The sequence below is a fragment of the Bufo gargarizans genome, chromosome 1, assembly GCF_014858855.1.
Source record: "Bufo gargarizans isolate SCDJY-AF-19 chromosome 1, ASM1485885v1, whole genome shotgun sequence".
In the NCBI taxonomy this organism is placed as follows: domain Eukaryota; kingdom Metazoa; phylum Chordata; class Amphibia; order Anura; family Bufonidae; genus Bufo; species Bufo gargarizans.
Window position 1 is genome coordinate 123571435 of NC_058080.1, and position 20984 is coordinate 123592418.

The window sequence follows — 20984 nt, forward strand, 5'->3', positions numbered from 1 at the left end:
CCCACAGGCAGGCAGTGCGGGCGGCAGCGCTCACTCACTGTACCTCACGCACTGCGTGACGTACAGTGAGTGAGGTGAGCACCGCCGCCCGCACTGCCTGCCTGTTACCGCCCGCCCGGAGCAGTGCTGAGAAAGAAGCCTGCTGTGAGTGAGAGCCTGAGTCTATGGGACAGAGGGTCACTGGGTGCGTCACTGTGACTGTCCGTGCAATGTGGTTCCACATTTTTTACAATGGGGAGACACTTATTTAATCGAGCAGTTGTGAGGGGGGGGGGGGGAGTTTTTTTGACACTCGCCCTGAGAGAAATTTTACCTACAAACTGCACTGCCTGCAGCCACCAGCCAGGTGTATAAGTACCTGATGCTCCCAGCATTAATTAATAAGAGCATATGATAGTTATCTACCCCGCTGACGGCCATGAGGAGGGCTTGGGTGGTCCCTTGGGCATCAGTTAAATTTCCCTGTAGAGTCTATGGACCCTGATAATCTGGAGGTTTCCTTTGCAGCAGAAAAAAGAGGAGCTGAATAATCTATTATACAGCAGTTTCTAAAGTCTAAATATAAAAAAAATTATAGAACAAGCAAAATAAATATTTTCTCTGATCAACTGATGGACTACTATATGCCCAACGTGAGGTACTTCCGATTTTGGCGATATTACAGTAATAATTCCAGCTGCGGGTGCTCTTTACAGCAATACTCACAATGCCTCCCTCCAGAGATGGATGGTTTAGGTGTACATGTGTGTTTCGAAGATATCCATCTTTGTACGGCTCATCTGGAAAATGATAGGCATTGGCTCTTTTGAAATATGGCCTGTCGAGGGGCACGTTAAACTCACCATGTAACACCTGAAAAACGGATAGAAACAAGGAGTTACAAAACAAAGGCATCCAACACCATGTTTCTCACTTAGGTTAAAAGGGGTTGTGCAGTCCCCAGAATAGGTCATCAATATCAGATCGGTGGGGGTCTGACTCCCAGCTGTGTGAGGGGGAAGTGGCACTTGTGGGGGCACTGCCTATGCTTCAAAATTACCTGCGCGTCGGCTCACTTGTAGAGGTGGTGCAGTGTAATTACAACTGCTCATACCATTCAAGTGGCCTTAAAAAAAACGACAATGTGGGGAGGGGGAAATCGGGTAGGAACAGTGAAGTCACCATGACCAATCTGGTTGTAGACAAAGTGTTACATACATTTTAAAGGGAATTTGTCATCAGAAAACGACATATTGTTTAAATCACTTTTTTTTTTTTTTTTTTTTTTTTATGTTTAACCCCTTTAGGACACAGCCTTATTTCACCTTAAGGACCAGGCCTTTGCGGAGCGCGGCCCCAAACTTCGGGACCGCAGCTCCGCAAAAGATAGAACATGTCCTATTCTTGTCCGCCGCCGCGGACAAGAATAGGCCTTTCTATAGGGGTGATTTGAGCAGGCACCTGATGATTTGAGCAGGCACCTTGTTCCGATCACAGCCCGCCGGGCGGCGGTGATCGGAAGTACACATGACGTACCGGTACGTCATGTGTCCTTAAGTACCAGGACAACATGCCGTACCGGTATGTCATGTGTCCTGAAGAGGTTAAACAAATTTGTAAAGAATTTTTGATGTTATTTTTAATTTTCCATGTCAATACCATAAAATCCTGCAGTTTTCTCACTGGATGCTAAGCCTAAAAACAGGCACCACTTCTTGGTCTGTACAGATCAATTTACTGCAGTTATCTGCTTATCTGTCATTCTTAGCCTGCCAGTAATGATATCACCTATGTGTATAGATAAGATCCACCATTCAAAATAGGCGATTGTCAAAGCTTATCTGTTCTTTCTTGTACAATCACCTCTGCCCAGGTCACAGCATGCCTAGAAAAGTCTCTCATAGAAATCTGTGAGGTCTCCTCCAGATCATTGTGTCTATGGCTAATGCTTTCTGTTTTGTTAAGAACAGCTCAGGCAAGATGGCCGCCCCCATAATAATGCTCAGAAAATAGAATAAAAAAAATCTGCAATCAGAAAGTAAAAACAGATAATAAAAAAAAAAGGATATGTGTTTTAACTAGCAGATAAAATATTTGGTGGCACATTTCTTTTAAATGTTTTTTTTCTGCGTAAGATGTCAATTTAAAGTTTTGGTGACAAGGGGGGTGGGGGTATTTAATGTGTTGTCCCACTTTAATATTTACTATATCTGAATATTCAAAATCCTAAGCAACCAAATTGATTAAAAAAACATCATTGTTAGGGCTCGTTCACACGAACGTTTGAAGCCCGTGCTGTGGACCGCAAATACGCGATCCACCCGTTCCGCAAAAAGATAGAACATGCTCTATCTTTTTGCGGTGCGGAGGCACGGAACGGAACCCCAGGAAGCACTCCGTAGTGTTTCCGTAGGGTTCCCTTCCGTGCTTCCGTTCCGCATCTCTGGATTTGCCGACTCATTGTGCTGCCCGTTGCCTTATTGCGGACCGCATTTATGAATCCGCAATACATGGGCACCGTTCCGTGTGCATTCCGCAAATGCGGTCCGCAATACGGCAACCGGCAGCACACGTTCGTGTGAATGAGCCCTTAGGCCTAAGTTCACACTTTAGTGATTTATTTCAGTGATTTTTAAACCTAAGGTAAAATGGAAAGATCTGCATTTGTTCTGTGTTCTTGACCCACACTTGGTTTTGGCTAAAAATCACTGATGGAAATCACTGACCAACACGGATGTGTGAAGTAGGTCTTAGGTCATGCAGTGGTCATCTGCCTGTATACACAACAGCTGTCAATCATGTCAGGTTCAGGAAAGCAGTGGACGCAAATCTGAAAACGTCTGGTGTGTTTTAGCAGCCGTTATACAAATGGCGCAGTGTTTCTTTGGGCTTTTTAGTATAAAGGCTCAGCATCCAATTTACATTCCCCAATCCCTCATTATAATATTACTGGCGCCTTCCCACCTTCCTATAATCTTCTAGCTGAGACTCGGCCGCTCCTGCAGGATACACCACAGTGACCAGTTCTCTCCTTCCGGGTAACATGAAGTGAAATGGTTCAGCCACGCAAATGGCAGTTCCTTTCATATATTTCAGCAGGCACTTCTCCATGTCAATCAGCTGCTGTGTAAGCTTGTTCACAAGGATCTTCAGTACCCTGTTCAGAAAAAAGGCAAAAAAGCCCCCAATTACCATCACGCAGTAAAGACCCCAGCAGCAGTCTAGTAGGTGCATACAGACCTGCCCCACTTCTCTTCTGCAGGGACAGACGCAGCCGTATCCATGGGCAGGGTGACGTTCACAAGATGATGACACTGGGTGTCGTATTTAATGGTTGGAGCCACTGCTTTAGAAGACGTCGACATTTCAAACATGGGGCTGAGGTTCACCACCTGCTGCTGACAATGGATACAGAATGAATTTCTACCGTTCATCTATTAGAATGATTAATGCCACAGACTAGACAAGAAAAAAGCCCCTTTCATATACTGCAGTTCTCTTCTGGCGAGATGACCCTAGCCTGACTCTGCCGTATGCTCTTGGTCCTCACGTGTATTCGCCCCATTACATTTCAATGGACCTAGCCTGTGGATTTTCAGACAATAATGAACAAACTGCAGGATTTTAAATCCTTAACACGTTCACTATTCTGCACCTATATTTTTCTTTGAAATATTTTGCTTGTGAAATACCCATTGTGTTTGTTTTAAAGGTGTAGTCCAAGTTCTATAGACACTCGGGCAACCCCTGTAAGCTGCCTAAAATTACCAATGAATGCAGAGCTGGAGAGGGTCCAGAGGAGGGCAACTAAAGTAATAACTGGAATGGATGGACTACAGTACCCTGAAAGATTATCAACATTAGGGTTATTCAGTTTAGAAAAAAGACGACTGAGGGGAGATCTAATAACTATATATAAATATATCACGGGTCAGTACAGAGATCACTCCCATCATCTATTTATCCCCAGGACTGTGACTGTGATGAGGGGACATCCTCTGCGTCTGGAGGAAAGAAGGTTTGTACACAAACATAGAAGAGGATTCTTTACGGTAAGAGCAGTGAGACTATGGAACTCTCTGCCTGAGGAGGTGATGGTGAGTACAATAAAGGAATTCAAGAGGGGCCTGGATGTATTTCTGGAGTGTAATAATATTACAGGATATAGCTATTAGAGAGGGATCGTTGATCCAGGGAGTTATTGATTGCCTGATTGGAGTCGGGAAGGAAATTTTTTTCCCCTAAAGTGAGGAAAATTGGCTTCTACCTCACAGGGTTTTTTGCCTTCCTCTGGATCAACTTGCAGGATAACAGGCCGAACTGGATGGACAAATGTCTTTTTTCAGGCTTATAAACTATGTTACTATGTGTATACTCTTCCTGCGCCGAGCTCCAGTCTTGCTCTTTGGCGGTGCTGCACAAAACGTCTCTGCTGCAGCCAAGAGGAGGACGTCAGCAGCTGGAGGACCAGAGCTCAGTGCACATTTCTAGTTTAGCCCACTGAAAGAAATGGGAGTCATAATAAATCCCCCCCAACTGTGTCTTGTTGTTCCATCTGTATTCATATTCTGACACGTGAGAAGAAGACACTGATAGTGGTTCATGAGCCAACTGATTCCTCAAATAAAATGCTTCAGCGATCTGTAGGCCGTGAAAAATCCTCTATTCTCCATCAACATGTGTTATACAGTGCAACCTACACTTGGAGAACTGGTGGTGCTCCCATGTCATGGACTCTCCAGCTATTTATGGACGTACTTAAGGCTAAATACTGTGAATTACACATAAAAACTGCAAAATATATATCAACACCTGTAAGAATAATCTATTTTCTGTGCACCTCATACCGTTTCATGCAACTTTTTCTCCTTCTTTTTGGAAGATCTGCGTCTGGAATCATCATCATCATTTCTGGGAAAAATTAAAACCGAATTAGAATTTCGATAACCATCAGCATAACTATATCATGAACAGAGATTACATTTTCCTCACTGAATAAAACTGAAGATATCTCTGCAAGGGGAGTCATCTGTCAGGTCGCGGGGTGATGTGTTGACTCCGGAGTTAGGCCATACGTACAATGAAGTTCTGCTGACGTGGAATACCAAGGATTCAGACAGAAGCTTAGAGGAAAGATTACCAAGCGCTTTCACCAGGGCCTTCTTGCAGGAGGATTCTACATAAAGAAACAGATTAGTTTATCTTTACATGGTTATAGTTTTCATCCGTTTAATAACCAATGCACACGCTCTCTCCGATTTCCAGGCCAAAGGGCCCTCAGTGACCAACAAACTGCATCCACTGCAAGAAGCACATTAAAGGGGTATTCCGGTTTCGGATGTTATTCCCTGTTCACGGGATAGAGGATAACTATTAGCTCTGTGAGGGTCCTGCCACTAGGATCCCCACTGACCACAACAGAGACCCCATATCCCATGGAGCTTCCCCCCTGAAATGAACAGAGTGGCTGGTTGGGCATGTGTGCAGACGCTATGTTCATTTCTAAGGGCGTTCTAGAGACAGCGGAGCACTGTACTCTGCTATCTCCATAACTCCTCTAGAAATGAACAGAGCGGCTGTGTGTATGCCCGACCAGCCACTCTGTTCATTTTGGGGGGCTCTACAGGGGTATGTGGTCCTCTTTCTCATGATTAGTGGGGGTCTCAGCGGTAGGACCCCACTGATCTAATATCCGCAGGATAGGGGATCATTTCACATACCCAGAATACTCCTTTAAGGAAGCACCCTCGCAAGTTTGCAAGTTTTAATCATCAGTTTTGGCTTTAAAAAGGGCTGTCTCACTTCAGCAAATGGCATTCATCATGTAGAGAACGTTAATACAAGCCACTTACTAATATATTGTAATTGTCCATATTGCTTCCATTGCAGGCTTGATTAATTTTTCCAGCTCATTAAACACTGCTCGTTTCCATGGTTACGACCACCCTGTAATCCAGTAGCAGTGGCCGTGCTTGCACACTATAGGAAATAGCTCTAGGCTATGTGTGCTCCTATGGTCCCGGCTACCAGAGAGGCTGGCTCTTTTAACTATAGTGCGCAAGCACGACCACCACTGCTGGATTGCACGGTGGTCGTAACCACAGAAACAAGCCGTGTATAATGTGGTGGAAAAATGAGTCTAGCCAGCGAAGGAAGCAATATAGACAATCACAATCAGGGGTGCACCACCAGTGAGGCGAACGTCTCCGGCAGGGCCAGGTAGGGGCAAGAGGGGGGCCGGATAGGCCATGGAATATTGCAGATCGAGATCCCGCAAACGTTTCTTTATAGATATAAAAGTAGCCCTCTTCTTCTGTAATTCTGCTGAGAAATCCGGGTATAAGGATATGTTAGCAGATCCGAAAGTGATAGTCTGCTTGATCCTTGCCTTTGAAAGGATGAGATCACGATCCCGCCAATTAAGCATGCGGGCCAAGAGTGGTCTTGCAGGGGCCCCAGGTGGAGGCATCCGAGCAGGAACCCGGTGGGCTCTCTCCACTGCATAGGCCGCCGAGAATGATGCGTCCGGGAACGTCGACTTGAACCAGTCCTCTATAAACGAGGCAGGATCAGAACCCTCAGACCGCTCAGGCATTCCCAATATGCGTATATTATTTCTTCTAGAGCGGTTTTCTAGATCGTCACATTTCTGACGCCACATGTCGACCGCTCCCTCCACAGCAGACATCCTAGCTGCCAAGGGTCGGGTCGTGTCCTCCAGCTCAGATACTCTTTCCTCTGTTAGCCGAACCCGCTCCCTCAATTGCTGAACATCATGTCGCAGGAGGCCCAGGTCCACTCTGACCTCCTCTATCTTGCCTGTGAGCGACGACTGGCATCCCATAATAGCTGCCATCAGCTGACTGTGAGAAGTCTGCAGGGTGAGTTCGGGTTCCCCCTCCGTCTCGGTCGCTGAGGTCTGGCCAGCTTGTCCCCTGGTTAGCAGAGCGCGAGGAGAGGATGGAGCGGCGGCGCCATGCTGCGACTCTTGGCGGGCAAATTCCTTCAAGCGGTCCGCCGCTTGTTGTGCCTTGCTGGGACCCATGGCCAGTCCGTATGATCTCCGGGGGTTCCTTGGCTCAGGTCAGAGTAAAAATATCCTTGTTACCAGCTCAGGATTGCTCAGGATGAAGTTTTGGAGCCGGAGCCGCTCTCAGACACGTCCGGCCATGTCGGCAGTTAGCCACGCCCCCCACTCATGCGGATCTTAAATTGGTCTAATAATAGGTCATCTCTGAAACTCTGGGTCCAGCAGGAACAAGAACTCTTCCCGATGGACTTGTTGATTGCTCCATGGGTGACTCAGGACAATAGACCACCATTAGAGGAATGGCCCTTCCAAGTTCGTAAAGCTCTTACTCAATGGGACAGCTGGGTCTTGAAGTTTCAGATATCACAGAGACCAGGTCCTATGACGCCCCTCATGGGCAATCCTGCTTTCACCCCTGGATAAGGGGAAAATGGGTTCCTAATATGGAATAGATCTTCGTATCCCAGGGTCCTTGATGCCATGAAGAATGCAAAAGTAGTGTCCTACGAATCCCTTGATCTGGATGACTGGTTTAAAGGCTCTTTGTGGCTCACGTATGTTCAGCTGAAATCGTACCTAAATAGCTTACTCAGCCACAAACTTCATCATAACTTGACAGACTTTGACACCCTTTTTCTAAAGCCCGACACTCACTTTTAAGATTCTCTCCAGGTGGTATTACTGCCCGAAGACTCTTCACTGGATGTTCCCTAATGTATCCAGCTTATGTTGGAGATGTGGACAGGAGGGAGGAGGGAACCGTGTTACATATATGGTCTTGCCCTACTATAAGCAAATTCTGGGACCAAGTGCTCCAGGTTTACGGCAAATTTTCAGGGAAGAAAGTGCCCAACCTACCCAAAGTGACTCTTCTCTCGCTAGTACCAGTGACTTTAGCCCAAATGAAGAAGAGTGCTCTGAGGTTCTTCCTCACAGCAGAACGATTAGTGATACCGAGGCACTGGAAGTCGAGGGATCCGTCTTCTCTCTGTAAATGGGCTGCTGAGCTCCGATATTTATTTAGAATAAAAGGACGGATAGCATACTCTCATGATTAGGGGGGATAGGTTCTATACTAGATGGAACTCTTTCTCTCTCTATTCCTTTACTCCACAGAGTTCTCCAGGCTTTTGGGAGAGCTTTCCGAGTGATGTTAAAGGGAACCTGTCACCAGTTTTATGGTGTCCTAACTAAGGGTAACATAAATAAGTGACTGATTCTTTTAGCAAAATACTGGGTCACTTTCTTTAATTGACCCAGTCAATCTGCCAACATCTTGTATTGAAAAACTCCAGCTGATAATGATGAGTCCTGAATTTTCATGAGCTCCTGACTCTCCCCGCCTACCTGCTGCTGAATGACAGTTTTTTTCCATATGAATCAGCAGCAGGTGGGCAGGGGAGTGGCTATAGCTCTGAATTAAATATACGCTGGACTCAATGACATCACGCTGGACTCAAATCAGCTCATTAGCATGCAGCATCTTTGTGTATATATTATCAGGTAACCATCTGTCACACCAGTAAGTGAATACATCTAAGGTACTTTTTAGTAGTTAACGATTGTATATAAATTAGTTAGATTATAATCAAATATCCACATGACAGGTACCCTTTAAGAAACTAACATAGTGGCATTATCATATATCGATGGGACTGGGGCGAGTGTGTCATCTAGGCATTAGCAAAAGGAGTTGGTATAAAAGACTCCTTACCTCCTCCCCCTGGCCTTCATTCCTTCCCCTCATTCCTCCCATAAGGCCTCATGCACACGGCCGTTGCTTTGGTCTGCATCCGAGCCGCAGTTTTGGCGGCCGCAAAAGATGCAGACAGCACTCCATGTGCTGTCCGCATCCGTTGCTCCATTCCGTGGCCCCGCAAAAAAAATATAACATGTCCTATTCTTGTCTGCACTTTGCAGACAAGAATAGGCAGTTATATTAAAAGGCTGTCCGTGTCGTTCCGCAAACTGCGGAATGCGCACGGACGCCATCCATATTTTGCGGATCCGTGATTTGCGGACCGCAAAACATACCACGGTCGTGCGCATGTAGCCTAACACTTACACTATTTTCCCCCTTTTTTTTTCATTCCACTTCTTTTCTTTATTTTATACGGTTATTGGTTTACACTTTGGATTTAGCTATTTCTGATGACATTTAAAGAATTGCAATAGCTGTCACTAGAACTAATACATTTCCACCTTATGTTTTTTCACTGATATAGACTGACTCTGAATGTATATGTACTAGTTGATTTGAAGCCTATTTATCTGGATATTACTTTGTGTAATAAAATGAGAGTAAACAAAGATTCTGAAAAACCTGCAAAATACTTGTAAAATCTCTGCTCATTTAGAGCTTAGGAGTCATGTGGGCGGTCCTAACCAGTGATTGACAGCTATCGTGGTATGCCGCATCATACATTGTCATGAGCAGACATGTAAATGAATATTTCACAAGTTTTGCTGAATATTTTTCTATAACACTATATATCAATCTGCTCAGCTCCTCCTGCGCTATCACATGCTTCGAGACTGTACGATTTTATCTGGTTGAGCTGCAGTTTTAATTGGTATCGTGTTGGGGAACATGCAACTTCTTGATCATTTTTTATAAAAAAATTTGTGGAATAAAAGTGACCAAATAGAAAAGAGTTATATCCAATCCTAGCCACAGGAGGCGGGTGTCAGCTGTATAACATAGATGGCACCCGCTATGTATTCACTTGTGAGCCGGCTCCATCAACAATTTGTGCACCAGTTACATACATCTATGTCTGAAAGAGCAAAGGGAAATAAGTGCCACACAGCAAAGTCCGAGGTAGTCTGAAATCCACCCCCCAGTATCACCGTGGATTTAGGCTTCTGCTCTGTACCGCCCCCATGCTTTAGGCCTCTTTCAGACGGGCATTGCGGGAAAATGTGCGGGTGCGTTGCGGGAACACCTGCGATTTTTCCAACGCGAGAAAAATCGTGCATGTTTGGTACCCAAACCCGAACTTCTTCACAGAAGTTCGGGTCTGGGATCGGTGTTCTGTAGATTGTATTATTTTCCCTTATAACATGGTTATAAGGAAAAATAATAGCATTCTGAATACAGAATGCATAGTAAAATAGCGCTGGAGGGGTTAAAAAATAATATAATAAAAATAATTTAACTCACCTTAATCTACTTGATCGCGTAGCCCGGCATCTCTTCTGTCTCCTTTGCTGAACAGGACCTGTGGTGAGCATTCATTTCAGGAACAGGACCTGTGGTGACGTCACTCTGGTCATCACATGATCCATCACCATGGTAAAAGATCATGTGATGGAACATGTGATGACCGGAGTGACGTCACCACAGGTCCTGTTCAGCAAAGGAGACAGACGAGATACCGGGCAGCGCAATCAAGTGGACTAAGGAGAGTTAAATATTTTTTTTTATTTTTTTTTACCCCTCCAGCTCTATTTTACTATGCATTCTGTATTCAGAATGCTATTATTTTCCCTTATAACCATGTTATAAGGGAGAATAATAATGATCGGGTCTCCATCCTGATCGTCTCCTAGCAACCGTGTGTGAAAATCGCAGCGCATCCGCACTTGCTTGCGGATGCTTGCGATTTTCACTCAACCCCATTCATTTCTATGGGGCCTGCATTACGTGAAAAACGCACAAAATAGAGCATGCTGCGATTTTCACGCAACGCATAAGTGATGCGTGAATATCACCGCTCATGTGAACAGCCCCATAGAAATGAATGGGTCGGTATTCAGTGCGGGTGCAATGTGTTCAACTCACGCATCACATCGGTGTGTGAAAGGGGCCTTATACTGCAGCTCTGTAGGCTCAGTTAGTTTGCTGTGTACAAGCACAACCCCATTACACAGGAGGGAAGTGCATGTTGAGTAGATTTCCCTTACAGCAAGTCAACAAGGCTTATAATTGAGCACAACGTAAGAAACACCAAAGTTAATCCGGCCTGAATTTTAGGAAATTACAGCAATAAATCTCCAATCTTTGTTTCTTAGAATCAGATTAAATAAGAACATACCATCAGCTGTGGCCAATGGAAATGACAGATTCAGCCCGCCACGTATCCTAAATAGGACGTCTGGAGCTTCTGAGATCACCTACAGAGTGAAAAGGAAAAAATCAGTCTGCACATTATCAAAGAGAAACCAACCGGAAGCAACACTTAAAGGGGCTCTTCCCATCTCATACATTTATGGCACATCCACAAGAAATGAAATGGATCCCAGGGGAGGGATGTGCACTAATCTGAAGAACGGGGGTCCCCGGTCCTCTGCCTCGTGACATCTACCTCCATTAGCTTCAATGAGTGTTACAAAAACGGCCCACCATGCTTCACAGAAATGAATGGAGAGAGGCATGCAAGCATGGCCGCCTGTCCACTCACAGCCGTCACGAGACGGAGTTTGGGGGACCAGAGGTGGGACCTGCACCCGTGTCGTATTCTGTGCATACGCCATAACTGTACGAAATGGGAACAAGAACATTAGACAGGTTTTCCAGCTTCTAACTCCAGTTTCCATATGCCCCGCAAAGTGCACCACAAAACTATCAAATTCAATTACCTCCATTATTTTTAGTACATTTGTCTTTGGAAGCTATAACTTTTCTTTACATTTCATTACGTAAACAATTTTACACCTTTTTCAGTGACACGTGGGACTTTTTTTGTCATTTTTAGGCTTCATGCACACGACCGTTGTGTGCATCCGTGTCCGTTGTTCCGTTTTCCATGATTTTCTGCGGACCCATTGACTTTCAATGGGTCAGTTGAAAACTCGGAGAATGCATTGTTTGTCATCCGTGTCCGTGATCCGTGTTTCCTGTCCGTCAAAAAAATATGACCTGTCCTATTTTTGTGACGGACAACGGTTCACGGACCCATTAAAGTCAATGGGTCCGTTAAAAAACACGGAGGCACACAAGATTGCCATCTGTGTCCGTAGGCTACTATAGCACAGACGGATCCGCAGATCCGTCTGCATACAGATCCGACAGTATATTCTAACACAGAGGCGTTCCCATAGTGATGGGGACGCTTAAAGTTAGAATATACTAAGAACTGTGTACATGACTGCCCCCTCCTGCCTGGCAGCACCTGATCTCTTACAGGGGGCTGTGATCCGCACCTGAGGCCCCCCCCCCCCCCCCCCTTTATTAAATTCATTGGTGGCCAGTGCGGCCTCCCCTCTCCCCCCCCCCCCCCCCATCATTGGTGGCAGCGGAGAGTTCCGATCGGAGTCCCAGTTTAATTGCTGGGGCTCCGATCGGTAACCATGGCAACCACGCTACTGCAGTCCTAGTTGCCATGGTTACTTAGCAATTTTAGAAGCATTATACTTTCCTGCGCTGTCTGTGAACGGCCGGGCACTCCTCCTACTGGTAAGTGACAGGTCTGTGCTATAAGCAATGCGCCGCACAGACCTTTCACTTACCAGTAGGAGGAGCGCCCAGCCGGTCACAGATAGTGCAGGTAAGTATAATGCTTCTAAAATTGCTAAGTAACCATGGCAGCCAGAACTGCAGTAGCATCCTGGTTGCCATGGTTACCGATCGGAGCCCCATCGATTAAACTGGGACTCCGATCGGAACTCTCTGCTGCCACCAATTATTGCGGCACCTGAGGGGTTAATTGTGCGGATCACAGCCCCCTGTAAGAGATCGGGTGCTGCCAGGCAGCAGGGGGCAGTCATGTCCACAGTTCTTAGTATATTCTAACTTGAAGCGTCCTCATCACCATGGGAACGCCTCTGTGTTAGAATATACTGTCGGATCTGAGTTTTCACGATGTAACTCAAATCCAATGGTATATTCTAACACAGAGGTGTTCCCATGGTGATGGGGACGCTTCAAGTTAAAATATACCATTGTATTGGAGAAAACTCCGATAGGGACTCCTGACTTTACATCAGTCAATGGGGGACGGATCCGTTTGCAATTGCACCATATTGTGTCAACGTCAAACCGATCCGTCCCCATTGACTTGCATTGTAAGTCAGGACGGATCCAATTGGCTCCGCACGGCCAGGAGGACACCAAAACGACTTTTTTTTTTAACTTTCCTTCATGTCAGGTGATCCTCCAAAAATCCCGGAAGACACACGGAAGAAAAAACGGACACGGATCACGGAACAACGGAACCCCGTTTTGCGGACCGTGAAAAAATACTGTCGTGTGCATGAGGCCTTATTTGACACTTTTTTTTTATTATTTTTTTAACATTCTTTTTATTTCTTTAATAGCACAAAATGCCACTACAATACTTTTATAAAAGGGTTTTCAGAGACTTTTTTTTTACTGATGACCTATCCTCTGCATAGGTAATCAGTATTTCTCCTTTTACTAGACCGAGTGACGACACGTTCATGTGTCACGTGGCTTACGCCTCTATGGGGAACCCAGCTGTAATTGACAGCCCGCAGCTGCAGGATTAGGGTCTGGCTACACGGTGACAAGAGAGGCACGCAACGTTTCATATAATGAATTTTAATGGAGTCGCTATGGAACATGCTGCAACATGACAGTCACAAAAAGTCCATCCAAGTCGGATTTTTCCGTGACTGTCCTGTCATAGTTGGAACATGTGTCATGTTGCATTACAACACCATTGAAATACATTATTAAATGCCGGACGACAAGTCGCCATGTAGCCATACCCCTTTGTGGCTCGCGCCACATGTTCCTTGTAGCAGGAACGTCCTTTAAGAGTTAGATGCTGACCGTCCTGATGTTTAAAGTCTATGGGCAATCGCTAAGCGGTTAAGGCCCTGTTCACACTTGTGCTGTGGTTCTAGTTTAAAAAAAAAACCCGGATCCATTGTAAACGACTGCTCTAAATCATTCATAGACGAATATCGTTAAAGGAAACCTGTCACCAGGATTTTGCGCATAGAGCTGGGGACATGGGCTGCTAGATGGCCACTAGCACATCTGCAATACCCAGTCCCCATAGCTCTGTGTGCTTTTATTGTGTTAAAAAACAGTTTTGATCTATATGCAAATGACCTGATATGAGTCCTGTATCCGGAGATGAGTCAAGCGGAAAGGAGCCCAGCACCGCCCCGCGTCCTCCGAATCTCCTCCTTGCTGGCTGACGTGACAGAGCTGGAGCGCCGAAATCTCGCGATGCGCGAGCTAGCGCATGCGCAGTGTCGGCATCATGTTCATTCCCTGTACTGGCATCAGCACAGGGAACGAACTACGCATGCGCATCGCGAGATTTCGGCGCTCCAGCTCTGTGACGTCAGCCAGCAAGGAGGAGATTCGGAGGACGTGGGGCGGTGCTGGGCTCCTTTGCGCTTGACTCATCTCCGGATACAGGACTCATATCAGGTCATTTGCATATAGATCAAAACTGTTTTTTAACACAATAAAAGCACACAGAGCTATGGGGACTGGGTATTGCAGATGTGCTAGTGGCCATCTAGCAGCCCATGTCCCCAGCTCTATGCGCAAAATCCTGGTGACGGGTTTCCTTTAACTCTCGGCCTGCAGATGGTGATCAGAAAGGAAAACTGCATGAGGTTACAGCTGTTGTCTGTCCTGGGTCTTTCTGCAACCGATGAGCTAAATAGCGCAATTCTGGCCTTAAAAAAAGAAAATTAAAAAGGTAAACCTAACAGAAACTTTCTAATCCAATGAGAGCTAGAAAAATCCATGGCTGCATAAAGGCCACATGTCAGTGTTTGATCAGTGATTGTGAGGGGAAGGTCAGCAACACGGAGCAGGTGCAGATCTTTCCCTTAGGGCTCATGCACACGACAGTGTGGCTTTTTCAGTGTTTTGCTGTCCATTTTTTATGGATTCGTTGTTCCGTTTTTCCGTATGCCATATACAGTATACAGTAATTCGAAAAAATTGGGCATAACATTTCCAATAGATGGTTCAGCAAAAATGGAACAGATACAGAAGACATACAGATGCATTTTTCTGTATGTGTTACCTTTTTTTTGCGGACTCATTGACTTGAATGGAGCCAAGCACTGTGATTTTCGGACAAGAATAGGACATGTTCTATCTTTTCATGGTACGCAAATACTGAAACGAATGCACATGGAGACACTTCAGTTTTTTTTTTGCTGAACCATTGAAATAATTTGTTCAGTATATGTACCTCATACTGAACTAAAAAAAGCCAGTGTACTGAACGCAAAATACTGTCGTGTGCATGAGCCCTTATACCTTATCTCTGTAGAGGCTCCGATACTGGTTCACAATCACTGACGTGTGAAGGTGGCCGAGCTAGCAGGCATAGCATCTGAGGGCATCCTCATCACCAGGGTGGGCACCAAGAGAAAGAGGTGCCAGACAGCACAAGCAATAGAGGACCCATGACACTCAGCTGGTGACAGTGGGGGCCCTTTTTGTCAGGGGCCATTATGTCCTGACAGCCCCAGGTTGCAAACGTCTGATCTTCACAATAGAGGGGTCCAAGCTGCCTTCTGACAGCACATCCAGAAACCCAGCTGCTATATGTAGTGTCACCAGTGCCATATGTTATCACGTGATTGGGCCAATACATGGAGCAACATAAAGCAGAAGCCCTAGAAATGGCTCCTCTACTACATATGTCGCTGCAGCTCCACTCACCATGCTGACTGTCTCCGGGATGCTGCTCTCGCTCCTCTATTCCTAGTCTCCCGAGCGCCGCTTCCGCCTCTCTGCGGCACACGTAGAATACAAACCACGCATGCGTGATAGATTCACGCAACACTCCAAAACTACATGTCCCAGAATGCACAGCATGAGCGGAACTATTGACTCTACGGGGAGTGCAGAAGAAATGGGCCATGTCTTATCGTTGAAAGCCAAACATGTCTTCTAGACATATAACACTGCCTTTTAATGTCATTTATTCATTTTAGTTAGAAACACGTAATGCTATAATGTGTTGTGTTACTGTGTGAGAATCAAGTGGCAAGTCCGGCATCCCCCTTTCTTGAACTATTCCGTTTCCATGGCAACCACTGGTAACAAACTGTCAGGAGCAGTGATCTAGAGACCTGAGGAGGGTGCTAGAGCTTGAGACATACAGGATCAGGTACAGTTATTCTGTGGGGGTATATTGGGGTGCTGTCCTAACCCCCAGAGTGTAAAGCAAGCCTGATCTGTGCCTCATCCTAAAACTGGGGGGTCCTCAGTAGGATCCTGTGTCACTGCCCCATCCATCATGTAATATGGGACATCAGATGTGGACTGCTGTAATATCCCTGCACCAAGAGCTGCATTATAGAGCTCCAGAGCAGTCGCTCACTCACAGACCATTAAGGGGCGAGCAGGCTAATGTCACTCTTGTGTTTCTTCTTAACATAATAAAGTAAAGGTTCTCCAGTGGATCCTGCTCAGGTCTGAGCCTCAAATTGTAATCATGTTTGATGTGTGCTGGAGAGCTGTGCTAAGAGGCATGTAGTAAAGCACTGTGTTCCATGTGTCCAATATGTCTGCCAGGTAGTCATACCTCTGATGGGAGGGAGTACAGCCAACCTCAGGCTAGAGAAAGACTAAATGAGTACTGAAAAAAACACGAAGGACAGGGATGCATGTGACATGGCTATGATGTGGAAAATTAAAGTGTCACTCTTGTTTTAAAAAAAAAACTTTTGACATGTCACAGTTGGTGTTTCAAAAATTTGGATTGGTCGGTGTCTAAATGCTAAGAGCTCCCACCGACAAGGCCTCTGCCACCTCATATAACATAAAGGTCTGTGAGGTGACTGTTACCATGGGCGTAACTACCGGGTAGCAGCCATAGCAGCTGCTGTGGGGCCCAACAACTGAGGGGCCCATCTCCACTCTGACATATGGTGCAGTTAGTGGTGAAGTCTATACAGTGCCATGGAAAATGTAATACAACCCCATTTTAAGTTTTACTATGGGCCCCTGATTACTTCTTCTGTTTTCATTATCCCTTCTGTGCTGCACCACTTTTTGCATTTCTAAGTGTGCTGTGACATCAATTCATTATCACCATACTGTGACATCAAATGTGCATTGTACTTGAACTTGACATCACTGTTTCTATATGTTGTAGCATCACAGAGTAGATTATCCCTGTACTGTGACATCATTGAACTGTGACATCACTGTGTACGTTATCCCTGTACTGTGACATCACTGTGTGTACTATCCCTATAATGTAACTTCACTGTGTACGTTATCCCTGTACTGTGACATCACTGTGTACGTTATCCCTGTACTGTGACATCACTGTGTACGTTATCCATGTACTGTGACATCACTGTGTGTACTATCCCTATAATGTAACTTCACTGTGTACGTTATCCCTGTACTGTGACATCACTGTGTACGTTATCCCTGTACTGTGACATCACTGTGTATGTTATCCATGTACTGTGACATCACTGTGTGTACTATCCCTATAATGTAACTTCACTGTGTACGTTATCCCTGTACTGTGACATCACTGTGTACGTTATCCCTGTACTGTGACATCACTGTGTGTACTATCCCTATAATGTAACTTCACTGTGTACGTTATCCCTGTACTGTGACATCACTGTGTGCAGTATCCCTGTACTGTGACATCACTGTGTGCAGTATCCCTGTACTGTGACATCACTGTGTGCAGTATCCCTGTACTGTGATATCATTGTGTGCAGTATCCCTGTACTGTGACATCACTGTGTACATTATGCCTGTACTGTCACATCACTGTATTTATTATCCCTATACTCAGGGGCGTAGCTATAGGGGGTGCAGAGGTAGCAGTCGCTACTGGGCCCAGGAGCCTGAGGGGGCCCAAAGACCCTTGTGCCAAATTAGACACTGGCATTATAGAAAGTGCATACTGGTCAATTTACACCTCTGGCTGGAGGGAAGGAGTTAGGTCAAGAATTTGGCATGGGGGGGTGCCCTTTCAATGTTTGCCTCAGGCAGCAGGAAGGGTATGTGCTCCCCTGCCCCTTGCCAACAAGCACTAAGGGACGGGGGCCCGAGCTAAACTTGCACCAGGGCCCATGAGATTTTAGCTACGCCCCTTCCTGTACTGTGACATCACTGTGTGCAGTATCCTTGTACTATGACATCATTGTACTGTGACATCTGTGTGCATTATCCCTGTGGATTAGGGAGACCAACCATAAGTGTTCCTGAACATGTTGCTGAAAGTGGATATGGTGGAAAGGAGTCCCATTCCAAGTTATGCTATGGAGCCCCATGGTTACTTGTTACACCCCTGACTGTTACCATGGTTTTCAAACCAGCACCTGGATCTAAATACTTTTGTAATTGCTTGTAATAAAAAATTTGGTATAGCCAGTGAGCTATAAAATGTATCCGTACAGCGCCACCTGCTGTTTGTTCTTTTCCTTATTTTTTCTCCACCTCACTGAGCTGGTTGAATGTGCTCCGTTTACATCTTCAACTGCCACCAACTGTATGTTCTGTTAGAAGCTGTGGCAGTCACATGGAGAGAGCTGCAGCAGAAAGGACACGACCGCGAGCTGGCAGGCTGCAGATAATCTAGCAGAGCAATTGGACCAGGGAACGTGGAGATCTCAGGACCCGTGAAAAGTATTGGGCTGGGTCTAGCTTTGCTAGAAAGGTATTGCCATGTACTATGTGATGTCTGATTTTCATTTTTTACATCCATCGTGGCATAACCCCTTTAAAGGAGTATTACCATCTGGACATTTATGGCATATGAATAAGATATGCCAAATATTTACTGTCTTCAGACCAGCAGGGAACCAGTAGGTGTCAGAAGAAATGTATCGTTAGCCGGTGTGCGTTCTGTGTGACGCCCCTGGTTCAGATGAGAAGCAGCGCTCCTTAGTCCCTGTTAATAATGTATGCTCGCTGTACATGTGCTGATAAATAATTCCTCTGCTTTGACACTTTCTATTTTCACGGCTTTGTGATAACAAGGCCGATCGTTTCCAGAACAGTGTACGCTCTTCAGTGTATGGTTAACAGTCATCAGCCTCAGTGTCACCTGGTGAGGACATTACGCTCCTGTTCACACATCTGGGACTGCAGCATCCAGGTATTCCACACAAGGTGCTGTCTGCATTTTTGGTGGACCCACTGAAATGAACGGGTCTACGTCCGATCTGCAAAAAATGCGGATTGGATGCAGACCAAAAATACGGTTGTGTGAATGGGGCCTAATACGGCACCACATACCTCTTAGGGCTCTTTCACACCTGCGTTCTCTTCTTCCGGCATAGAGTTCCGTCGTCGGGGCTCTATGCCGGAAGAATCCTGATCAGGATTATCCCCATGCATTCTGAATGGAGAGAAATCCGTTCAGGATGCATCAGGATGTCTTCAGTTCCGGACCGGAACGTTATATGGCCAGAGAAAATACCGCAGCATGCTGCGCTTTTTGCTCCGGCCAAAAATCCTGAACACTTGCCGCAAGGCCGGATCCGGAATTAATGCTCATTGAAAGGCATTAATGTCGTTTCGGCGCATTACCGGATCCGACGTTTAGCTTTTTCCGAATGGTTACCATGGCTGCCAGGACGCTAAAGTCCTGTTTGCCATGGTAAAGTGTAGTGGGGAGCAGTATACTTACCGTCCGTGCGGCTCCCGGGGCGCTTCAGAGTGACGTCAGGGTGCCCCACGCGCATGGATGACGTGATCGCATGGACACGTCATCCATGCGCATGGGGCGCTCTGACGTCATTCTGGAGCGCTCCGGGAGCCGCACGGACTGTAAGTATACTGCTCCCCCGCTCCCCACTACTACTATGGCAACCAGGACTTTAATAGCGTCCTGGCTGCCATAGTAACACTGAACGCATTTTGAAGACGGATCCGTCTTCAAATGCTATTAGTTCACTTGCGTTTTTCCGGATCCGGCGTGCAATTCCGGCAAATGGAGTACACGACGGATCCGGACAACGCAAGTGTGAAAGAGCCCTTACATCCAATGATGTCACCTTTGTTGTAGACGTTCTCTTTCCTCATCTTCTCCATTCAGACCAGACCACCATGATGATTTCTTTTAGCCAACTCCAGAGGATGGCAGTACATAATTGGTCCTGTTTGCCCTCCTGACTTACGCCCCTGGTCACTAGGATATTGGACTATTATCTGAAGTAATACATGAGTAACAGATAAGTTGGGTCATTTATCAAAACAGGTGTGAGGTAGAACTGGCTTAGTTGCCCATGGCAACCAATCAGATTCCACCTTTCATTTTTGACAGCTCCTTTGGAAAATGAAAGGAGGAATCTGATTGGTTTCTATGGGCAACTAAGCCAGTTCTACCTCACTGTCATGGAACCATGAACCAGACGTACAACAAGAGATAAGTGGAAATAAGAAGGCTTTATTGAAAATCAAGCTGTAAGGCAAAAGTCCAAACGGATGGCTAAACCGAAGCAGGGTCTTGCGAAGCCAGAGGTCAGGAACCAGAAGGGTAGTCAGACGAAGCCTGGATCAGGAACCAGCAGGGTAGTCAGACGAAGCCTGGATCAGGAACCAGTAGGGTAGTCAGACGAAGCCAGGATCAGGAACCAGAAGCAGCAGCAGTCTTAGAAGCATGTGAACACAGGAGGACCAAGCAAGGAACTGAAGCCACAGACCTCCTATATATATGAGCTAGGCATCCAGCTCCTCCCAGTGGGAAGGAGAAGCCGCAGGGTGGGAGGCTACAAGAAACCCAGAAACCAAGATGGCCGCCAGCACATGTCAAACGAAGGAGAACAGCAAGAAGGTAAGACCATGACAGTACCTCCCCCTCAAGGGCCCCTCCTCTGCGGAGTAAAGAACGGTTTCTGAGGGAAGCGTGCGTGGAAGGCTCGGAGCAAGGCAGGAGCATGGACATCTGCGGAGGGAACCCAGGAACGCTCCTCTGGACCATAACCACGCCAATGGACCAAAAACTGCACCCGACCGCGGACCAGGCGTGAGTCCAGGATATTGCTCACCTCATACTCCTCACGATTGCCCACTTGGACCGGACGAGGCCGAGGAACCGAGGAAGTGAAA

At 46.2% G+C, this 20984-nt stretch overlaps 2 protein-coding genes across 6 annotated transcripts in view; one reads left to right on the plus strand and one right to left on the minus strand.

The window, feature by feature from the left end:
* UFSP2 (UFM1 specific peptidase 2) overlaps nt 1–15736 on the minus strand; it is a 32539-nt gene extending 16803 nt beyond the window's left edge. The window contains exons 1-7 of one of the 3 annotated variants that reach the window (XM_044297704.1): nt 15615–15736; nt 11047–11125; nt 4972–5155; nt 4827–4890; nt 3220–3371; nt 2944–3136; nt 706–852 (exon numbers count right to left, since the gene is read on the minus strand). In XM_044297704.1, the coding sequence (XP_044153639.1) occupies nt 706–852; nt 2944–3136; nt 3220–3371; nt 4827–4890; nt 4972–5155; nt 11047–11125; nt 15615–15617 (822 nt within the window). In that variant the 5' untranslated portion in view covers nt 15618–15736. Of the gene's footprint in view, nt 1–705; nt 853–2943; nt 3137–3219; nt 3378–4826; nt 4891–4971; nt 5156–11046; nt 11126–15614 lie in introns of all 3 variants that reach the window. The other 2 variants (XM_044297693.1, XM_044297684.1) reach the window with 2 other exon arrangements.
* The window catches only part of C1H4orf47 (chromosome 1 C4orf47 homolog), a 69319-nt gene that overhangs the window by 11862 nt on the left and 36473 nt on the right, over nt 1–20984 (plus strand). Inside the window, exon 1 of one of the 3 annotated variants that reach the window (XM_044297727.1) lies at nt 15816–16065. The exons of the other annotated variants lie outside the window; for them this stretch is intronic. The gene's annotated coding sequence lies outside the window, so the exon portion shown is untranslated. Of the gene's footprint in view, nt 1–15815; nt 16066–20984 lie in introns of those variants that run through there. 3 annotated transcript variants of the gene reach the window in all.